This window comes from Podarcis raffonei, chromosome 1 (assembly GCF_027172205.1).
Source record: "Podarcis raffonei isolate rPodRaf1 chromosome 1, rPodRaf1.pri, whole genome shotgun sequence".
In the NCBI taxonomy this organism is placed as follows: Eukaryota; Metazoa; Chordata; class Lepidosauria; order Squamata; family Lacertidae; genus Podarcis; species Podarcis raffonei.
The window spans coordinates 75,968,061-75,984,931 of NC_070602.1; the positions used below are offsets into that span (position 1 = coordinate 75,968,061).

General features: G+C 44.0%; 1 protein-coding gene across 5 annotated transcripts in view; it reads right to left on the reverse strand.

Moving 5' to 3' along the window:
• Positions 1–15,278, reverse strand: part of AP2A2 (adaptor related protein complex 2 subunit alpha 2) — a 59,001-nt gene extending 43,723 nt beyond the window's left edge. Inside the window, exon 1 of one of the 5 annotated variants that reach the window (XM_053394520.1) lies at positions 15,056–15,275. In XM_053394520.1, the coding sequence (XP_053250495.1) occupies positions 15,056–15,122 (67 nt within the window). In that variant the 5' untranslated portion in view covers positions 15,123–15,275. Of the gene's footprint in view, positions 1–15,055 lie in introns of all 5 variants that reach the window. The other 4 variants (XM_053394530.1, XM_053394539.1, XM_053394505.1 and 1 more) reach the window with 4 other exon arrangements.
• Positions 15,279–16,871: the final 1,593 nt, after the last annotated feature.

A 16,871-nucleotide genomic window follows, 5' to 3' on the forward strand; every position in this document is an offset into this window, starting at 1 on the left:
TGACAACATGAGCCAATCAAGAAGAATCAGCTGTTATGTGAAGACCCATGGAATGATGCACATCATCTCTCTTCATGTTCATGCACAAAATGAAGAAGTGTTAGCATGCAGGTGTAACAGAGGAGCACCATGCCATGTAGGATGACAAGTATGCAGGTGTGGAAGGCGGACTTCCCACCATACAGACTGGATCCCCAAGGACCAAGAGCGTCCCCTTGGCATGCATAAAATGCAATGGGTGACCAATGAGGCACGCACACAAAGTCAATAAAATACCCATGACAGAAAGGAAATGTGTCTACTCATGGAGAACTGACAAAAGGGGAAGAGAATCAAGTCACTGCCCCAACATAGTGGGCAGCCACTATTGCACTATTTTAATGGAATAATTCCATTAAAAGCAGTAAAAATATTTTCAAAAATCCTAGCAGTGCAGTCCTACTTAATTAAACCATTAAAAACATGTTTGTCAATAATAGGTATCTCCAACTAATCAGGCAGCAGATTTCAAAATTAAAGGTACAGTGGTACCTTGGTTCTCAAATGCCTTGGTTCTCAAACACTGAAAACCCAGAAGTAAGTGTTCTGGTTTTTGAATGTTTCTTGGAAGCCGAACGTCTGATGTGGTTGTCGGCTATTGTTTCCAGGGCGCCTGCACCAATCAGAAGCTGCGCCTTGGTTTTCGAACATTTTGGAAGTCAAATGAACTTCCGGAACGGATTAAGTTTGGCACTTTTGTTTTTGCTATTTATTTTGCGTTTTTTTGTTTTTGAGGATTTTTCGGTTAATTTGTTTTTGTGACTGTGTGGAACCGAGTTCAGCAACTGATTGATTGACTGTGTGACTGCGGATATGGATAAAGCCCCCCCCCCATCCAAACAATGACTATCATCAGTGCAGGTAAGAAAAATAATAATTTAAATTTTTATCATCTGCGATACTGTCTTATTTATTTTATAGTACAGTACATTCATTATTGCTTTCATTTTATGGCTCAATTGTCTCGTTAGATAGTAAAATTCATGTTAAATTGCTGTTTTAGGGGTTGTTTTTAAAAGTCTGGAATGGATTAATCTGTTTTGCATTACTTTATTTGGGAAAGCGTGGAATGGATTTCCAAAACGGATTAAGTTTGAGAACCAAGGTACCACTGCACTTACAAAAGCTACAGATGTGACAAGCATCTTCTAAAGAGATGCGTACCTTCCTTGTGCGCAAGAGACTGGAGGACACCTCTTGCAAAATTAGGACTGCTATAGCACTTGGCCATCGTCTAAAGCAGTGGTTCCTAGTTAGGGAGCTACCATAGATACATCAACATTATCCAAAGTAGGGGGCTATGGCTTGGCTTTTGAAAAACAGGGGGTTCGCAGTAATTGGGAAGCACTGATTTAAGAACAAAGAGTTGTGCCACTCCTTGCTCAAGGTGTGGCACACAATTTTGGACATTACATCCTACCTACTGCATGCCCCCCACAAAGGTTGATCCTGGACTCTCAGGATCAGTACGTGGTAGGGCACCCAGGGTAGCAGGAGGTGACGGGAACTGGGTGCTCCTCCTTGTGCAAATGGAAGGATTTTCCTGCCAGCACAAAGGCATCACTCAATGCATCTCAACGTCAGCCTCTCTATAAACTATTGTCAGTTCTCTCCTGTGCAATTTAATCAGATAATCAGCTAAGCTTTCTTTAATTGGTTGACAGATGCAATAAATACATAATTCTTAGAATTTGCATAAGAACCAGATGGGAAGCATTAAGTCAGGCATTTATGCCATTTACCCTCTGTATATTTAGTCGTTCTGCCCCCCATTTCCCTACATTAACATGAAAGGGAAACAAAAATGCTATGCCACTAACTATCCTCCCCCTTCCCTACCGTCCTTCAAACCCTGAAAACAGGGTTAACCCTGATTAACAGAAGGCTTCCTTTGAAAAGTCATTTAGATAGATAGGAACACCCAGCAACCCTCTTTCTACAATGTTGCCAGAATTAGCCAAGTTAGATATACGATTAAAAGGCATCATTGTATTCACTTTCACAAAATTGGGGGGGGGGGGCAAGAAACCAAAACACTCAAGTCCTTGTAAGCCACAGCAAATTCCTCAAAATGTACTGTAGTTCCAATTTTTAAAGTATCTGAAGATGCAAATAAAGCCAGAGCATCTCTGGCTTTGTGTGTTCATAGTGAGATTCATCACTTGAAGGCATCATGTTCACTATTAATTTCTAAGTCATCCAAATCAGATCTCTGATCTCTAGGTGATTTGAGGAACGTTGGTAAACAACTGGGAGGTAGAAGGAGAGAGAAGATTTTTGTGTGTAAAGACTGTGAGCTCCCTTCCATTCTGGTATTCAAAACAAATTCTAAGGCCCAAAATCTTTAGCTCTACAGGTATGTCTTTTGCAGGGGCTCAAATCAGAGGATCTCAAGTAAAATAAAAATATAAAATAAATATAAAATCAGTGGATCCTGAAACATAAAGCCTGCCCACCTTAGGGTTTTCCATAATATATGGGGGGGGGAATATATTTGGAAAAATATGGGAAATATATTTGGCACATCCACAAACCTTGGGGTCCTCTCTTATGGCTACCTAAGAAATATCACTCACAAGTCTAAATATTGGCAGAAGAGGGAATGGTGAAGCAGGGATCTGAGGGGCCAAAGAGTTGCATCCCATCCCTGAGAATCACCTTCATGGGAAAGGTTTTGCGAGAAGGTTTCTTCCCACCCACTTTAAAGTCCTTTTGGCAAAGCACAAACCAGTCACTGCATGCACACACAAAGAAACACAAAACAGAACAAAACCAGGTCCTTCCAACCAAGTCTGGCTCTTGCAGCTATTAAACACAGCACTTCCTCCCATTCCAATTCACGTAGTACACAAGTGATAACCCCAACTTTCTTATTTATTCAAGCCGACTTCGTTAATTTTAGAAATAACATTCTCCAAAGTCTGATCGACAAGTCATTCCCTCACGCCTTTGTGGTTTATTTTGCCTTATTTGTTCTCAGCAGCAGAGGATTATCTTTGTGATGTGCTCCCTGCAGATTACTGCACCACAGAGCTTCCTCTTGTTTTTGTTACAGATGGCCAATCCCTTTTTAACAACAAGCTAATAAGTGTGGAGAAATTCATGACAGCTCAGTTCAGCCAAAATTCAGTGTTCAAGCCTAAATCAGCAAGGCTGCAGGACAAAAACAAATAAATAAAGCTACCAGGTTTACAGTGGAGCTATACTTAACTCTCTCCTTTTTCAAAAAATGCACTTGCCCTTGGAGGGTTCTCTTTTTTGCACAATTAACTTCAAATGATATGTTCAACCAAGCCTTGGAGGGGGAAAGCTATTTTTAAGACCACAGGCCCCTGGGAAGGCAAAAGCTGTTCACAGAGCTGGCCCCTGGTACTGTTCTGGGTCACTTAGTGGCCCAGAACACAAGTGAAAAATCAGTGTGATATACAAGCCCACCTTTCCAGATTGTTCACAAACACCACAACACACACGCACAATTCCCATCAATGTCACTTGCTTAGAGTGAAGTGTGTCTGTTGGCATATGAAAACTCCAGTGTTTCCTGACAGTACCAATGCCCGATGTTCTTGCTGTTTATTCATCATTCTAGTGGTGAGTCTAATAGAATGCATGATAGGGAGGCTACATTTGGGCAATGGGGGGGTCCCTATTTCAGTGATATCAAGCAGAGGGAAATATGGCAACAGTGCAGGGGTGGGTCATTGTGGAAGGCGGAATTTCAATGGTTTGTGCCTTGTTCCCTTCTCCAGCCCCTTTCCCAAGAGCAAATTCCACTGTGCTCCCCTACACTGGTGGTTCTGTTACTGAATTCCAGGTTGGTCCATATTAGGATCTCACTCATCCACGACTTGGGGGTGAGGGAACTGGACTGGCGTGCATTACTGAGATCTGAGTGGGTAAACTGGGCAGAGTTGATCTGAGTTAGCTTTGCCCACCTGGCCCCCACTCCACGGGGCTGTCTCAGCTGGTCACTGGCCCAACACACAGAGCAGAACTTAACATGGATTTGGTCTCAGAGGATGAGGGGTGTGGTCTGAATACAGCAGGGTTGTGTAAACCAATTGTCATGATCAGACCACTTCCTAGGGAGGTTTGGGAAGAAAACTCTGCAGGGATGCCAGGTGGGTGGGATGACTATTTGGTTGGCTTACTGCTGGAGACTTTTGGAATCCAGAAAATTCCTAAATGCTCAGAGGTTTATTCAGGAGATAAGAGCAGGGTCGGTTGCCCAAGAGAGGTTGCCAAAAACTCCTATTTGTAACAGGGTTTCCCAAACAGATTAACAGTATCTTATTCCTCTTTGGGGGGGTGCTTTTATTTGCAATATTTTATTGCTATGTTACCTAGTAATGCTATTATTATTATTATTTCCTGGCCATCTGGTTGTGTTTCCCCAGCCACTCTGTGGTCTATAAGTATTTAATATAAATAAAATGTTGTATTGTTTTAATATGCTGAATGCCACTTTGGTGTTTTCCTCTAAATGAAAATTAAATAGCAGAAATGAAAAATATAAATATAACAAACCAGTTGTAACATGGCAAAAGCCACAAAAAGCTGCAGTTTGTGCTAGTCATAAAACACTGCAAAACTGTTTAGTGACTCCCCACCCAGAACTGAGAGGCAACAACAAAACTGCCAGAGTTCAGGCCAAGTCTAGCAAGAGGGTTAAAAAAAAGCTAAGTCAATCCACTTCAAGAGATCAACCTAACAAGAAGAGAATGCTGACTAAATGGCTTCCCCAGTATAAATATTTAGTTTTGCTGCCCTTCGTACCAGGTCAAGGGAAGCATCCGATCAAACAAGATCAAAGAAAAACCATGATGCATTTAGAGCTAGAATTAGCTCACTAGCAGAGGGTATTTAGTTAAAATGTTCAAAAATTCTACCGAATAGTATGGTTGCATCACTCCTACAAAGTGCTCTGCTCTCCAATCCTGGATAAAGAAAACCCGGTTCTGTACAAGTTTATGATATTATGTGTATTCTCTATTCTTACCAAGTACCATTTATCCTTTTTACCATATTTTAAGGCATTGCTTACTTGTATGAAGTGTTTTGTCCTTCCATCATGTCACTATAGCTATTTTTCTTACACACCATAGGTTTCTTACAAAACACACTATTTTCATTTATATTATTATTTATTAAATTTGTAAACCACCCTTCATCCAGAGAGCACAGGGCGGTTCATAACATAAAAATACAAAAAGAGAACACAAAATACATAGTAAAACAAAAACAAACCAATATCCAACCTCCCATTTAAAAGGGCATAGAAAGTTAATTAGTCAAAGACCTAGTCGTAAAGAAACATTTTCACCTAGCACCTAAGGTGAGCCTCCCTGGGGAGAGCATTTCACAAACAGGGAGCCACCACAGAAAAGGCCCATTCTTAAATTGTCACCCTCCAGACCTCTCACAGAGAGACAAATGAAGAAGGGTCTCAAATGATGATCACAGGTTCCAGGTTGGTTCATATGGGGTGAGGCAGTTCTTGAGGTATTGTGGTTCTGAGCTGTTTGACAACAGAAGTTAGGCTGTCCCTGTCCAGAGAGGGACGCAGCTGGGCCACCAGCCAAAGCTGATGGAAGGCACTCTGCACCACTGAGGCCACCTGAACCTCAAGCAGGGAATCACCCACTAACAGCACCTCAGTCTTATCTATATTGAATTTCAGTTGGTTGGCTCTCATTCATTCCATTACCGAGGCAAGACAGCGGTCCAGCACATTCACTGCCACACCAGCAGATATAAAGGAGAAGTAGAGCTGTGTGTCATCAGTAAATTGCTGACAATGTACTCCAAAATTACAGATAATCCCACTCAGCAGCTTTATGTACATGTTAAACAGCATAGAGGATAAAATCACATCCTGAGGAACCCCACATTGAAGGCTCCATGGGGGCAGAAGAGCATTCTCCAAGCATCACCCTGCAGAAACAACCATACAAGCAGGACCAGAATCACTATAAAGGATTTGGTGCTCCATAAGGATACCATGGTTGATGGTATTGAAAGCCGCTGAGAGGTCTAGGGGAATGAACAAGGGCACATTTCCCCTATGTCTCTCCCAATAGACATCATCATACAAGGCTACAAAAGCAGTTTCTGTGCCAAAACTCGGCCTAAACCCCAACTGAAACAGACCTACAAAATCAGGTTCCTCCAAGAACATCTGGATCTGGTCTACCCACTCAAGAACCTTGCTCCAAAAGAGGAAATTGGCCATTGACCAGTAATTCCATAGATTTTCTGGATCCAGGGAGGATTTCTTGAGGAGTGGTTTTACTACGGCCTCCTTCAAGCAGCCAAGAACCACCCTTTCGCAGGGAGGCATTAACCACCTCCCTGACCCAACCAGCTGTCCCTTCTCTGGTAGTTTTTATGAGCCAAGAGGGGCAAGGGTCCAGAACGCAAGTCGTCATCCAGACAGATCCAAGCACCTTGTTCACATCTTCAAGCCTTACCAACTAAAACTCATCCAAAGCAACAGGACTAGACAGTGCTCTAAACACCCCTTGAGGTTCATTTGCAGCAATAATGGAATCAAGATCCTGATGGATGCAAGCAATTTTATTCTCAAAACACTTTGCAAACAAGTCACAGTGAGATACCATCAGTTCTGGCACCTCCTTCAGGCCAGACTGTAAGAGGCCCCACACTACCCAGAAAAGCTGCACCACATGGAACAATGAGGCTGCAATGAAGGAAGCAAAGTATGCCTTCTTTGCTGCCTCCACTGCCACTAGAAGGCTCAATGATGAGCCCTCAGTAATGTTTGACTGCATTTGAACAGAGTTTTCTTCCACTCACGTTCGAAACACCTCCCAGCTTGTTTCCTCACCCTAAGCTCTGGAATATACCAGGGAGCCAAGTAGGCTCCACAAAATGGAAGAGGGAGCTCAGGAACATTGTGTCAACAGCCATTCCCATGTTCCAGAGGTCCGCCAGAGCTTCAACAGGAACACCAGTCAGATCAGCTGGAAAATCCCCCAAAGCTGTCTGGAAACCCATTGGCTCTATCACCCTGAGAGTGGACTATCCTAATAGGTCTCCTGCCTCTGTAGAGGGGGAAAGGTGCTGAAAGCCAAAATCTCAACAGGACGTGATCCAACCATGACAAGGGACGAGTGTCAATATCCCCCACTTTCATATTATTCTCTTCCTACCCAGTTAAGGATACAAAGTCCTGTATGTGGCCTGCCACATGCGTTGGGCCAGTGACTTGTTGGGACAGCCCCATGGTCATGGTGTCAGCCATGAAATCCTGAGCCATCCCAGAGCCAGTCGTCTTCAAAACCAGCTGTCTGTGAGTCCCGATTGCTCAATAGTGATAAACTGGTGCATAATCTATGTTTTCCATATATCCAAAATGCCTCATTTACTGAGCTACCCGTTTTAGCCACAAACTTACTTTATTAAAATTGCTTTTTAATGGAGCAAGGCAGGGAGAAAAACACTGAAACCAATCACTGACTGTTGTTGCTTTGGCTGCCTCAAAGAGAATATAATTTGGGAGTAGAGGAGAGGAAAGGAAGATACCTTTCTGGAGCAACATCCATGTTTATGGTAATACTACTTGACAAAACACATTTACTTAAACATATTGCAAAGTTGCCAGTCAAGTAAAAATCTTTTGGTTGTACGTACACACAAAGTTTGATTTAATTACCATTTCTAAGGTGGCCTATTTAATAAGGATGTAGATGCAAGATCAGAAATAAGCAAAGTAGCTGATATAGAACAAAATACTTGACAGTCTACAACCACATACATTTCCCTCTGTAAGGATTTGGCAACTCAGTAGTGCAAATACAATCAACTGCAAAAGGGCAGGCAAATCAAGCCTTCACATAGCTAGATAATGACCATTTTCAATAGTAGCCAATGACTTATTAACACCCTTTCTACTGTAAAAAGAGAGAAAGAGTTCATCGTGTTGCTTTTCAACTTGAATACATTACGTCTGGGATCCAGAGAGTTTCTTGCTTGACCAAAAGCCACCCCTCCATTTCTGCCAGTTCTCCCTTGTCCCATAATCTCAGGAGCTGCTTTTCAAGGAGACACAACTAAATGCAGTACAAAGATAGGGCAGAATACCCCATTGCAGAACTCTGTTAACACATCACTGGATCCCCTAACTGCGGGATTCCATTTATACCTCACTCCTCCAAAACTTGAGGCAACTTAGAAATTTCATATTAAAAAACACACACATACAAAACAAACAACTGCAATGAAGATAGCAGCAACATACAATTTCAGAAGCAATCCAGCAAAATTAAAGCATTTGACAGCACAACACTATATAGTCAAGAGTTCAACGGTACTTGCTTTCAGGAAAGTCAGAATAGAAAAGTCACCTACATTCCCTTTAAATCAAGAGGAGGCTTATTTGGACAGACTACACCCAATCAAAGTATCCCAATTCCTCAGGGGCAGATTTAAAGTGACAGGCTTTACATTGCTTCCCCACCACCCCAAAAAAACATCTGGCCCTCCAGATGTTTTAGGACTACAACTCCCATCATCCCTAACAGAACCAGTGGTCAGGGATGATGGGAATTGTAGTCCCAAAACATCTGGAGGGCCAAGTTTGGCCATGCCTGCTTTAGCATAACCAATCAGCACTTTGGGGAGCTCCTTCTCCAGCAAGGAAGCTGCTAATGCTCAAGGAGGCAATTTACCAAAGCTTGCAGTAAGGAATTGTAGAAACTTGACATGGCTACCTGAGAGGAATAAGTCATATTCATTGCATTATTGTCCCACACAACATACAGAAATACAGGGCCTTGGATTGGACCAAGTGTTTTGTTTTAATGACATCAGTACTGATGATGGCTCCACTTGGAACTTTACAGCACTATGCCTTGAAGAGTTTGCAAGGGGTTCATCTGATTTCTATCTCCAGCCATGGTCATTTCTAAGTAGAGCCACTGCAAGAATCAAACAAAGTATAGAAAAGGAGAAGAGAAGTATGCACAGAGAGCCCAAGAATACGTACATACAAATTATGGAAGGGGGCTATTTGATTTGAGTTTTCTACAGATAATAATAATAATACCTTTATTGTCAATGTACAATCTGTGTACAATGAAATTAACCGAGCCTCCCTCCTCCCCACACAAACACTCAATCTCATTGCACTCTGTGTGCTTTTCACACAACACACCAACCCCAAAGTCAGTTGCACTATTTTATTTTTCGTTCAGCAGCCTAAGAGCTCACGGATAGAAACTGTTTTTTAGCCTGTTGGTATGACTGATTATACTTCTTTATCTCCTGCGCGAGGGTAGAAGATTAAAGAGGTGCTGGCCAGGGTGTGAATCGTCCCTGAGAATTTTTCTCGCTCTCCTAAGGCAACAGTCCCTTGCGATGTCATCTAGTGGGCTCAGGGAACAGCCCATGATATCATGTGCTGTGTTCACCACCCTTTGTAAAGACTTTCTGTCTGTGGCTGTCAAGCCAACGTACCACACTGTAATACAATATGAGAGGACACTTTCTATTGTGGACCGGTAGAAGGAGGTCATAAATTGTTGTTTAACATTGTTCTTTCACAGGACCCTGAGAAAATGGAGTCTCTGTTGGGCCTTCCTAACCACCTGAGTTATATTGTTTTTCCAAGTGAAGTCTTCACTAAGGTAAACTCCCAGGAATTTAAAGGAAGAGACTTTCTCTCCACACACACACACCCGATATACAATGGGGCTAGTTCCCCTCTCCTCCTCAGATGGAGGCAACTTTGAGGAAGACACACTTTAACCAACAGTACATCAGTGAAGTTATTCTTGTGCTACTCTCTTATTTGCATGGGCCACAAGGGTAGAGCACTTCAACAAACAGGTTTTGCAGAGGCATGCCTCTTTCACTGACAGGCAGATAAAACCATACAGCTTTCTCTCCTCATACTCAACATTCAGAAACACTGTGGGCAAAGCAGGAACAGGCAGCAATCAGAGTGTCAAACATACATTTTACAATTTCAGCCGATTTGCCAACTGTGCTCTGATTTGTAGAGGTTGGACCTAGGCCCAGACATCTGTGCCCTTTGGTGCAGATTACCAAGATGCAATCTGTGTAGGGCTACTTAAGGCCAACCTGGAAAAAGTCAACTGGCCCAGAATGCACCTACTAGAGTTCTTGTAGGGAGTGGGAGATCAGTGCATATTATTCTAATCCTTTATCAGTTTGCACCAATTACTCACAAAAGCTGGATTGGACCTGCCAATGCATCATGGGAGCCTTACAGAGAAGTCTCTAAGGGAGGACATCCTAAGCAGCGGTGCCTAGTGAGTGCTGCAACTTCAGGTACTACAGTGTTTAGAGAAAAACCTGGGTTCTGAATAAGGTTTCTTTGGAATATTCCCAGACTTCTTACTGAGAACAACTGCTGCCCCACTCTATACGAGCACCATTAACAGAAAGGCAAAGTAATGCCGTCAAGTTTTAACAACAAGGTTACTTTACCTACCCTTTTAGGGATAATCAGAGGCCCAAGACAGGTGTAAAATTATTAGTTCCCAATAGTTTTATACCACCCAAAGCTGGAAACACTATAAAGCTGCCTTCAGCTCCTCCTCTAACCATCACTTGTGCCCTATGATAGATATCTACTGCATAAGCAATAGTTACCCTGGTATGTCAGGTAAAAAGGCAGGAAGATAATTCAGAATTCGCCACAGACATAGCAGAGCCTCAGATGTTACAAACAAGCATTGCCAGCCTTCTCTGCAGTCAGCTGGAAGTGCTTAATTATGGTGTGCAGAAGGTGCCCACAGTGACAAAGAAGTGTGTATGGAACAATGTGGAATTAATTGTGTGTCTTGATCAACAGGGGATATCATTTCAGGACGTCAGCCACCAAATCCTTGATTATATAAACACATCACTGAGTACACGGAGTGGTTTGTTTTCCGCTTGCAAAACCCATCCGTGTTGCTGAAATTAGCTGAACTGAAAGTCAAAGCAACACAAGAAAAAGCTGTTTTCTGTTTAAGACACACATTTCCCCCCTCTTTTATATTATGCCTATCACCACATTGGACTGCAGCATTAATCACAAGCTTCAGCGTATTACACATTTTTAATATCATTAATAACATCTAGATTTAATAGAGATATTTACTTAGTATATTGGTTATATATTCCACAAAGGCATGAAGCAAGAGCTTGGAACATGCTGCTTACATGCACCTCAATTACAAGCATCCTTTCCAGAGGAAAAGACTCTTGTGGATAAAAAGGCCTTGACCTAGCAATGAGAAGACCATCAAGATAGCACCAGGTGAATCCCTCTGGGGAGGCAGATATAAAACCAGGGCATCACTACCAAGAATGTCCTCTCCTGTAGCAGTTACCTTCCACACTTCCATTTAGAAGGGATGCTTGGAGCAGGGCCTCAGGAACTTCAGGAATGAGTAGATTACATATAGCTATTGAAGTTGACTAGCAGGAACAGAAATGAAGAACCAGGTTCAGTAGGAGAAAGGTATGTTCAGATGTTTGGGTTACAGACGCTTCAGGTTACAGACTCCGCTAACCCAGAAATAATACCTCGGGTTAAGAACTTTGCTTCAGGATGAGAACAGAAATCGTGCAGTGGCAGTACACCGGCAGTGTGAGGCCCCATTAGCTAAAGTGGTGCTTCAGGTTAAGAACAGTTTCAGGTTGAGAACAGACCTCAAGAATGAATTAAGTTCTTAACCCGAGGTACCACTGTATTTAAAAATAAAAGCCCACAAAAAATTGTCCTCTCCCAGTTTACAATCACTGCAGGTTATTATTTTTACTGCTTCCCATCACATAGGTGCAGTGTGATTTTTGTTGTGATCTAAAGGATATTTCAAATCAATACAGAAGATAGAAGACACAACCAATTTGACACTTTCCCTCCCCAGGCATTAAGTAGCTGAAATGTGCATTTTAAATGTTCTGTTTAAAGGATTGGGTTACTATAAACCTCTAAGCTTTGATTTTTATATGTTGGGGGCATGAAGGAATCTTACAGTTGAGCTAATCATATTGGATTCATGTCCTGCTGCTGCAATTTGACAGGCAGTGGTGAGTCAGACCATCAGATCTGCATAAAGTCAAAATTTAATGCCGATCCAGTGGTCTGACTCAACACTGCCTCTTCCCCTCTGCCTATCAAAATACAGAACACAGGACATGGATCCCAGAAGATGAGCTTTATGTTATGAAACATTTCTTCAAGTAATCCCCCTCGGGGGGGGGGAACTACTATACATGAAGAATTCATGTTGGCAACATAAGCATTTTGATAATTTTATTCCAATAGCTCAATATATTTCCACTTAGTATGCAGGATAAGAGACAATTTTCTCAACACATACACACAAAATATACAAGGAAGTTTCACTGAAGTCCTACTATGTCTGTTACATCTGCAGGTCAAGAGGAATTTCTTCCAAATAGGTATAACAAGAACTGCACTGACAAATGAAAATGCAGCTAAGCTGTGTATCAGGCTGGGCAGACAAGCTTCTTCAAACTGGGTATTTGGGCAATAGTTCTCAATTGTACTCTAGCACTAGAGCATAACCAACATCAATATGCTCCGTGACTGAAAGGTCACTTTTGAACAGTGGCTTCCCACAGCAACATTAGTATTAGTATTTTCTGCAGGTGATGGGTATGTTGATTCAGTGTGCCTAATACCCACAGTCAAATGGAAGCTGTGGCAAACTCTGTTACAGCAACAGCTAATGTAAGTGGAATACAAGGATTTATTTACTTTTTAATCTTGTGAACTGCCCTAATAATAATAAATCAACTAGTAGTACATAGCTAGGCATCATTATGTGACACTCCTGTGCTAGAAGTACTACTACTTTGAGATACTTCATGTTGTACATCCTGATTTGGCCTTAGGTTAATGGAGGAACTGCCTTCTCTTGAAGCACCCTAGGAATCAAATCATCCCTTTTCGTCCAGGTTACTAAAAGATAACTCTAAGGTACCTGGATGCGGGTGGCACTGTGGATTAAACCACAGAGCCTAGGACCTGCCAATCAGAAGCTTGGCAGTTTGAATCCCCGCTACGGGGTGAGCTCCCATTGCTTGATCCCTGCTCCTGCCAACCTAGCAGTTCGAAAGCATGTCAAAGTGCAAGTAGATAAATAGGTACCGCTCGGGCGGGAGGGTAAACAGCAATTCCGTGCACTGCTCTGGTTCGCCAGAAGCGGCTTAGTCATGCTGGCCACATGACCTGGAAGCTATACGCCGGCTCCCTTGGCCAATAAAGCGAGATGAGCGCCACAACCCCAGAGTCGGTCACGACTGGACCTAATGGTCAGGGGACCCTTTACCGTTATCTTTACCTGGAACCAGGTAACTTCTTTCTAGTAACAATAATATTTATACACAGATTTGTGCAGCATCAGTAATCTCTGACAGGCAACATACAGAATTTTCTCCTCAAAGTTGGAAATACTGTATCTGTGGAGTGTGTGCTGGCATACCTACACAAGGCCATTAGTATTCTTGAAACTGTTCTTAAGATTAACACTGGCCAGTTCACCAGTTTAGACAGGCCTCTCCAGCTTTGCTCTTAAGTATCTCCTGAAGACAGTGGCCACACTGCCAAAAGAAGATTAGGACGCAGCAGGGAATTTGCAAAAACCTCAGATGACTGCAGGCTTATCTAGACACAGAAACTGTACCAATTTAACTAACTTGCCTTCTAACCGCATGCAATTCAGCCTGTGCCATTCCAACTGTTATTGTTTTGGAATTAAAACAGTCATTTAGGCAACAAATGTGTTTGGGGGCAGGCCAACTCAGCTACATTTGGTTATTCTAAAATGGATCACATTTCAGTAGGCCAGTGAAAGCTATTCAGTACTCGTTTTCAGCACATACATATTGTAAGTGATTTAAAAAGCAAGAGATTCTAGCGTGTGGTGCTAGTGGCCATTTTTAGGGAGACAGCTTTTTAAAAAACCCACATTTTTGACAAGAGCTGGAACTAGAGAAGCCAAAGCTTCTCTTACTGTACCAGCCCTACTGCTTTGTGCTTTCCTGCACACAAGACACCACTAACAGGCATATTCATAATACTGGAGTAAGTTTCCTGGTCCATACATAGACTTCCTGGGAGGGGGGGGGAATACTTCCTTTCCTACACCAGCTGCCTTTTTCGCTTCCAATACTCATGTTTACCTCCATCCTACTGGTCCCAGTGCATTTCTTTCCTCGCCTCTCATACTTTCTCCCCACCCAAATTAGGAACCATTTGCACCTTTCCTTGGGACCCATTTTTCAGGATGTGAACTGGCACATAGCCTGGCTCTCTACACCTTTTATAAAGGCAGCCGACCGGCGAGACTGATTCAGCCCAGCCCAGATTTCCAAATCAAAATATACAGGATTAGCACCACCATAGCTCTAAGGCTATTTCAGAAACGACAACTAGGGATTTCCGTAAGCGTGCGAGCCAACCAGCCAGCCAACCAGATCATTTTAAGGGAGAAGGGGATCCAGGATCTTGACCCCCCACAATTCCTCCCCCCATCCCCCCATCCTGAACAGCCACGCTATCCTATTGCAAACAAGCCCCTTCACTCTCTTCTGCAAAGGATCCCAATGCAACCCTGCCTGACAGGCATGCCCTCATCTCCCCCCACCCCTCCACACACACACGTCCGCAAGCCTTGGAAACAGGGCCCCTCCTTGCTGGAGGAATCCGAGTCCACGCCGCCCCAGCCCTACGGAGAAGGGACGCCGCTCCCCCCCCTTCCGCAATACTGAGCCGAGCAGCCCTTTCCTAGGAAAAGGAATCGCAAGTCACCGCAAGACTCGGGCGAGCCGGGTTAGGGTTAGGAGCCCCGCCCGACAGAGGCCGCCCCGGCCCCCCAGATACCTCCCCACCCCCCGCTTCTCCCCATAGCTAACGGCCCCTGCCCAAGTGACCTCCCTTTCCTCTCCCCACTACCAGCGCAACGGGGGACCCCCCCCCCAGTTCCTCCTCGTCCGGGGCTGCCGCGCTTACAGTTCCTGATGTCGGAGATGAAGACGGCCAGTCCGCGCATCCCGTCCCCCTTCGACACAGCCGGCATCTTGGCGACAAAGCGAAGGCTCCCGCGGCCGCTGCTTCTCCTGCTGCTGCTGCTGCTGCTGCTGCCACCGCCGCTACTCGCTCTGAGGACCTTTAGCCTCTGAAGCCGCCTCTCCGCCCACGCCGCCGCCACTGCTCCTGAGCGCAAGCGCGGCGCTTCGGCTCCGTCGCCTCCCAGCCCTGCCCGACGGCTGCCCGACGGGGCCTCGAAGCGCCACCTCGTGTGCGGAGGAGGGAATGGGCGACGGGGGCCGCGGGGCCGGCGCAGCCTCAGGCAGAAAGGGCCCCGTGGAAATCCCGGGGGGGGGATTTTCCCCCAAATTAGCTTGCGTGGGATGGAAAGATGCCGCACGTAGGCGTTGGCTCTCGGATTACTGATGCGGGCGCAGTCTCACGCATGTCTACTCAAAAGTCAGACCCACACTTTTTTAAAAAAGCAAACGCGTGTTCAAGTATTTCTACTCAGAAGTAAGTCTTACTGAGTCCAACGGGACTTCCAGGAAACTGAGAGAAGGGCCGCCTTACAGTGCAATCCTATATATGCCTACTCAGAAGTAAGGCTACTTGAGTTCAACAGGCTTATAATGCACACACGTGAGGGATTCAGCAGGCAGGAGAAAGATAAGCTCTTAGCTTTTTACTGGCATTCAGCAGACAAACTGTCAAACCGACATCTGAAATTGCCCTTAGATATCTTGGGGTCAATGGGCAAATATTCCGAGCATTTGGGACTAGTGTGTAAGTCATTGCACAACAGAGGGAAGGCTGAGTCTTAGCAATAAGAGAAGTGTTTTGTTTTAATTAATGCATAACTAAAACAAAATTAGTCACTTTCATTTTAGTATTGCATTGACCAAAACTATTTTTTTTAAAATAAATTTATTTATACTTTTCAGATATATAAATCAGTGCTGCCTCCCACCTACAAATATTATGGAAAAGCATTGAAAGTACTCAATTATCTGAGGTTCTGCCCCCCCCAGCAGAAGCTTGTCCCCCACAATATCCTATTTACAAGGTATTTTTACCCTTGATTTCCCAAGAGAAGCTCAACAACTTTTATTTCCTACACTGCTATGAGACTGAAAGGAAAACTAGAATCAATGAATGAATGAATGAATGAATGCTAATTGCAAACACATTAGGTAGACCCAGTGGGCTTCGTTTGGTGGTGATACCACTTACTGGGAATACCCAAAGTGGTTAGGGTAGGGCCACTGTAAACAGGGCCGTCTTTAGCATATGCGCCACTGGGGTGCAAAAGTCCACCCACTACCCCCCAATTTGGGGGGGCAGGTCAAAGTTGTTGAGGTTTTAAGGAGGGAAAAAGCAAAAAACTGCTAACATGAAAAATTAAAAAGCGGCAGCGATAGCTCCATCTTCAGTTTTTGTGATCATGTGAAAATGAAAGATACCACTAGGGGTGCCACCGGATACATTGATTCTGCAACTTTTCCGCTAAAGAAATGACCCAGCAATTGACCGTGATCGACCGCCAATCTCGGTTAAGAGCTTAGGTGGCTTCAGGAGTGGACACCTGGCGCCTCCCAGAATTCAGCACCCGGGTGCCCCACACCCCGTGCACCCCCAGGTAGAGACGGCCCTGACTGTAAAAACAATTACAGCTTTGCTTGAATATTGTCAGCTGATAATTCTGTGTGGGGAGGGCATGATGCCCATTTCCTCTCTTCAGTGCCTCTCAATTTTCTCCTGCTGTGTTTCCTTCCTCAATGAGGCCCCTATCGAAGGC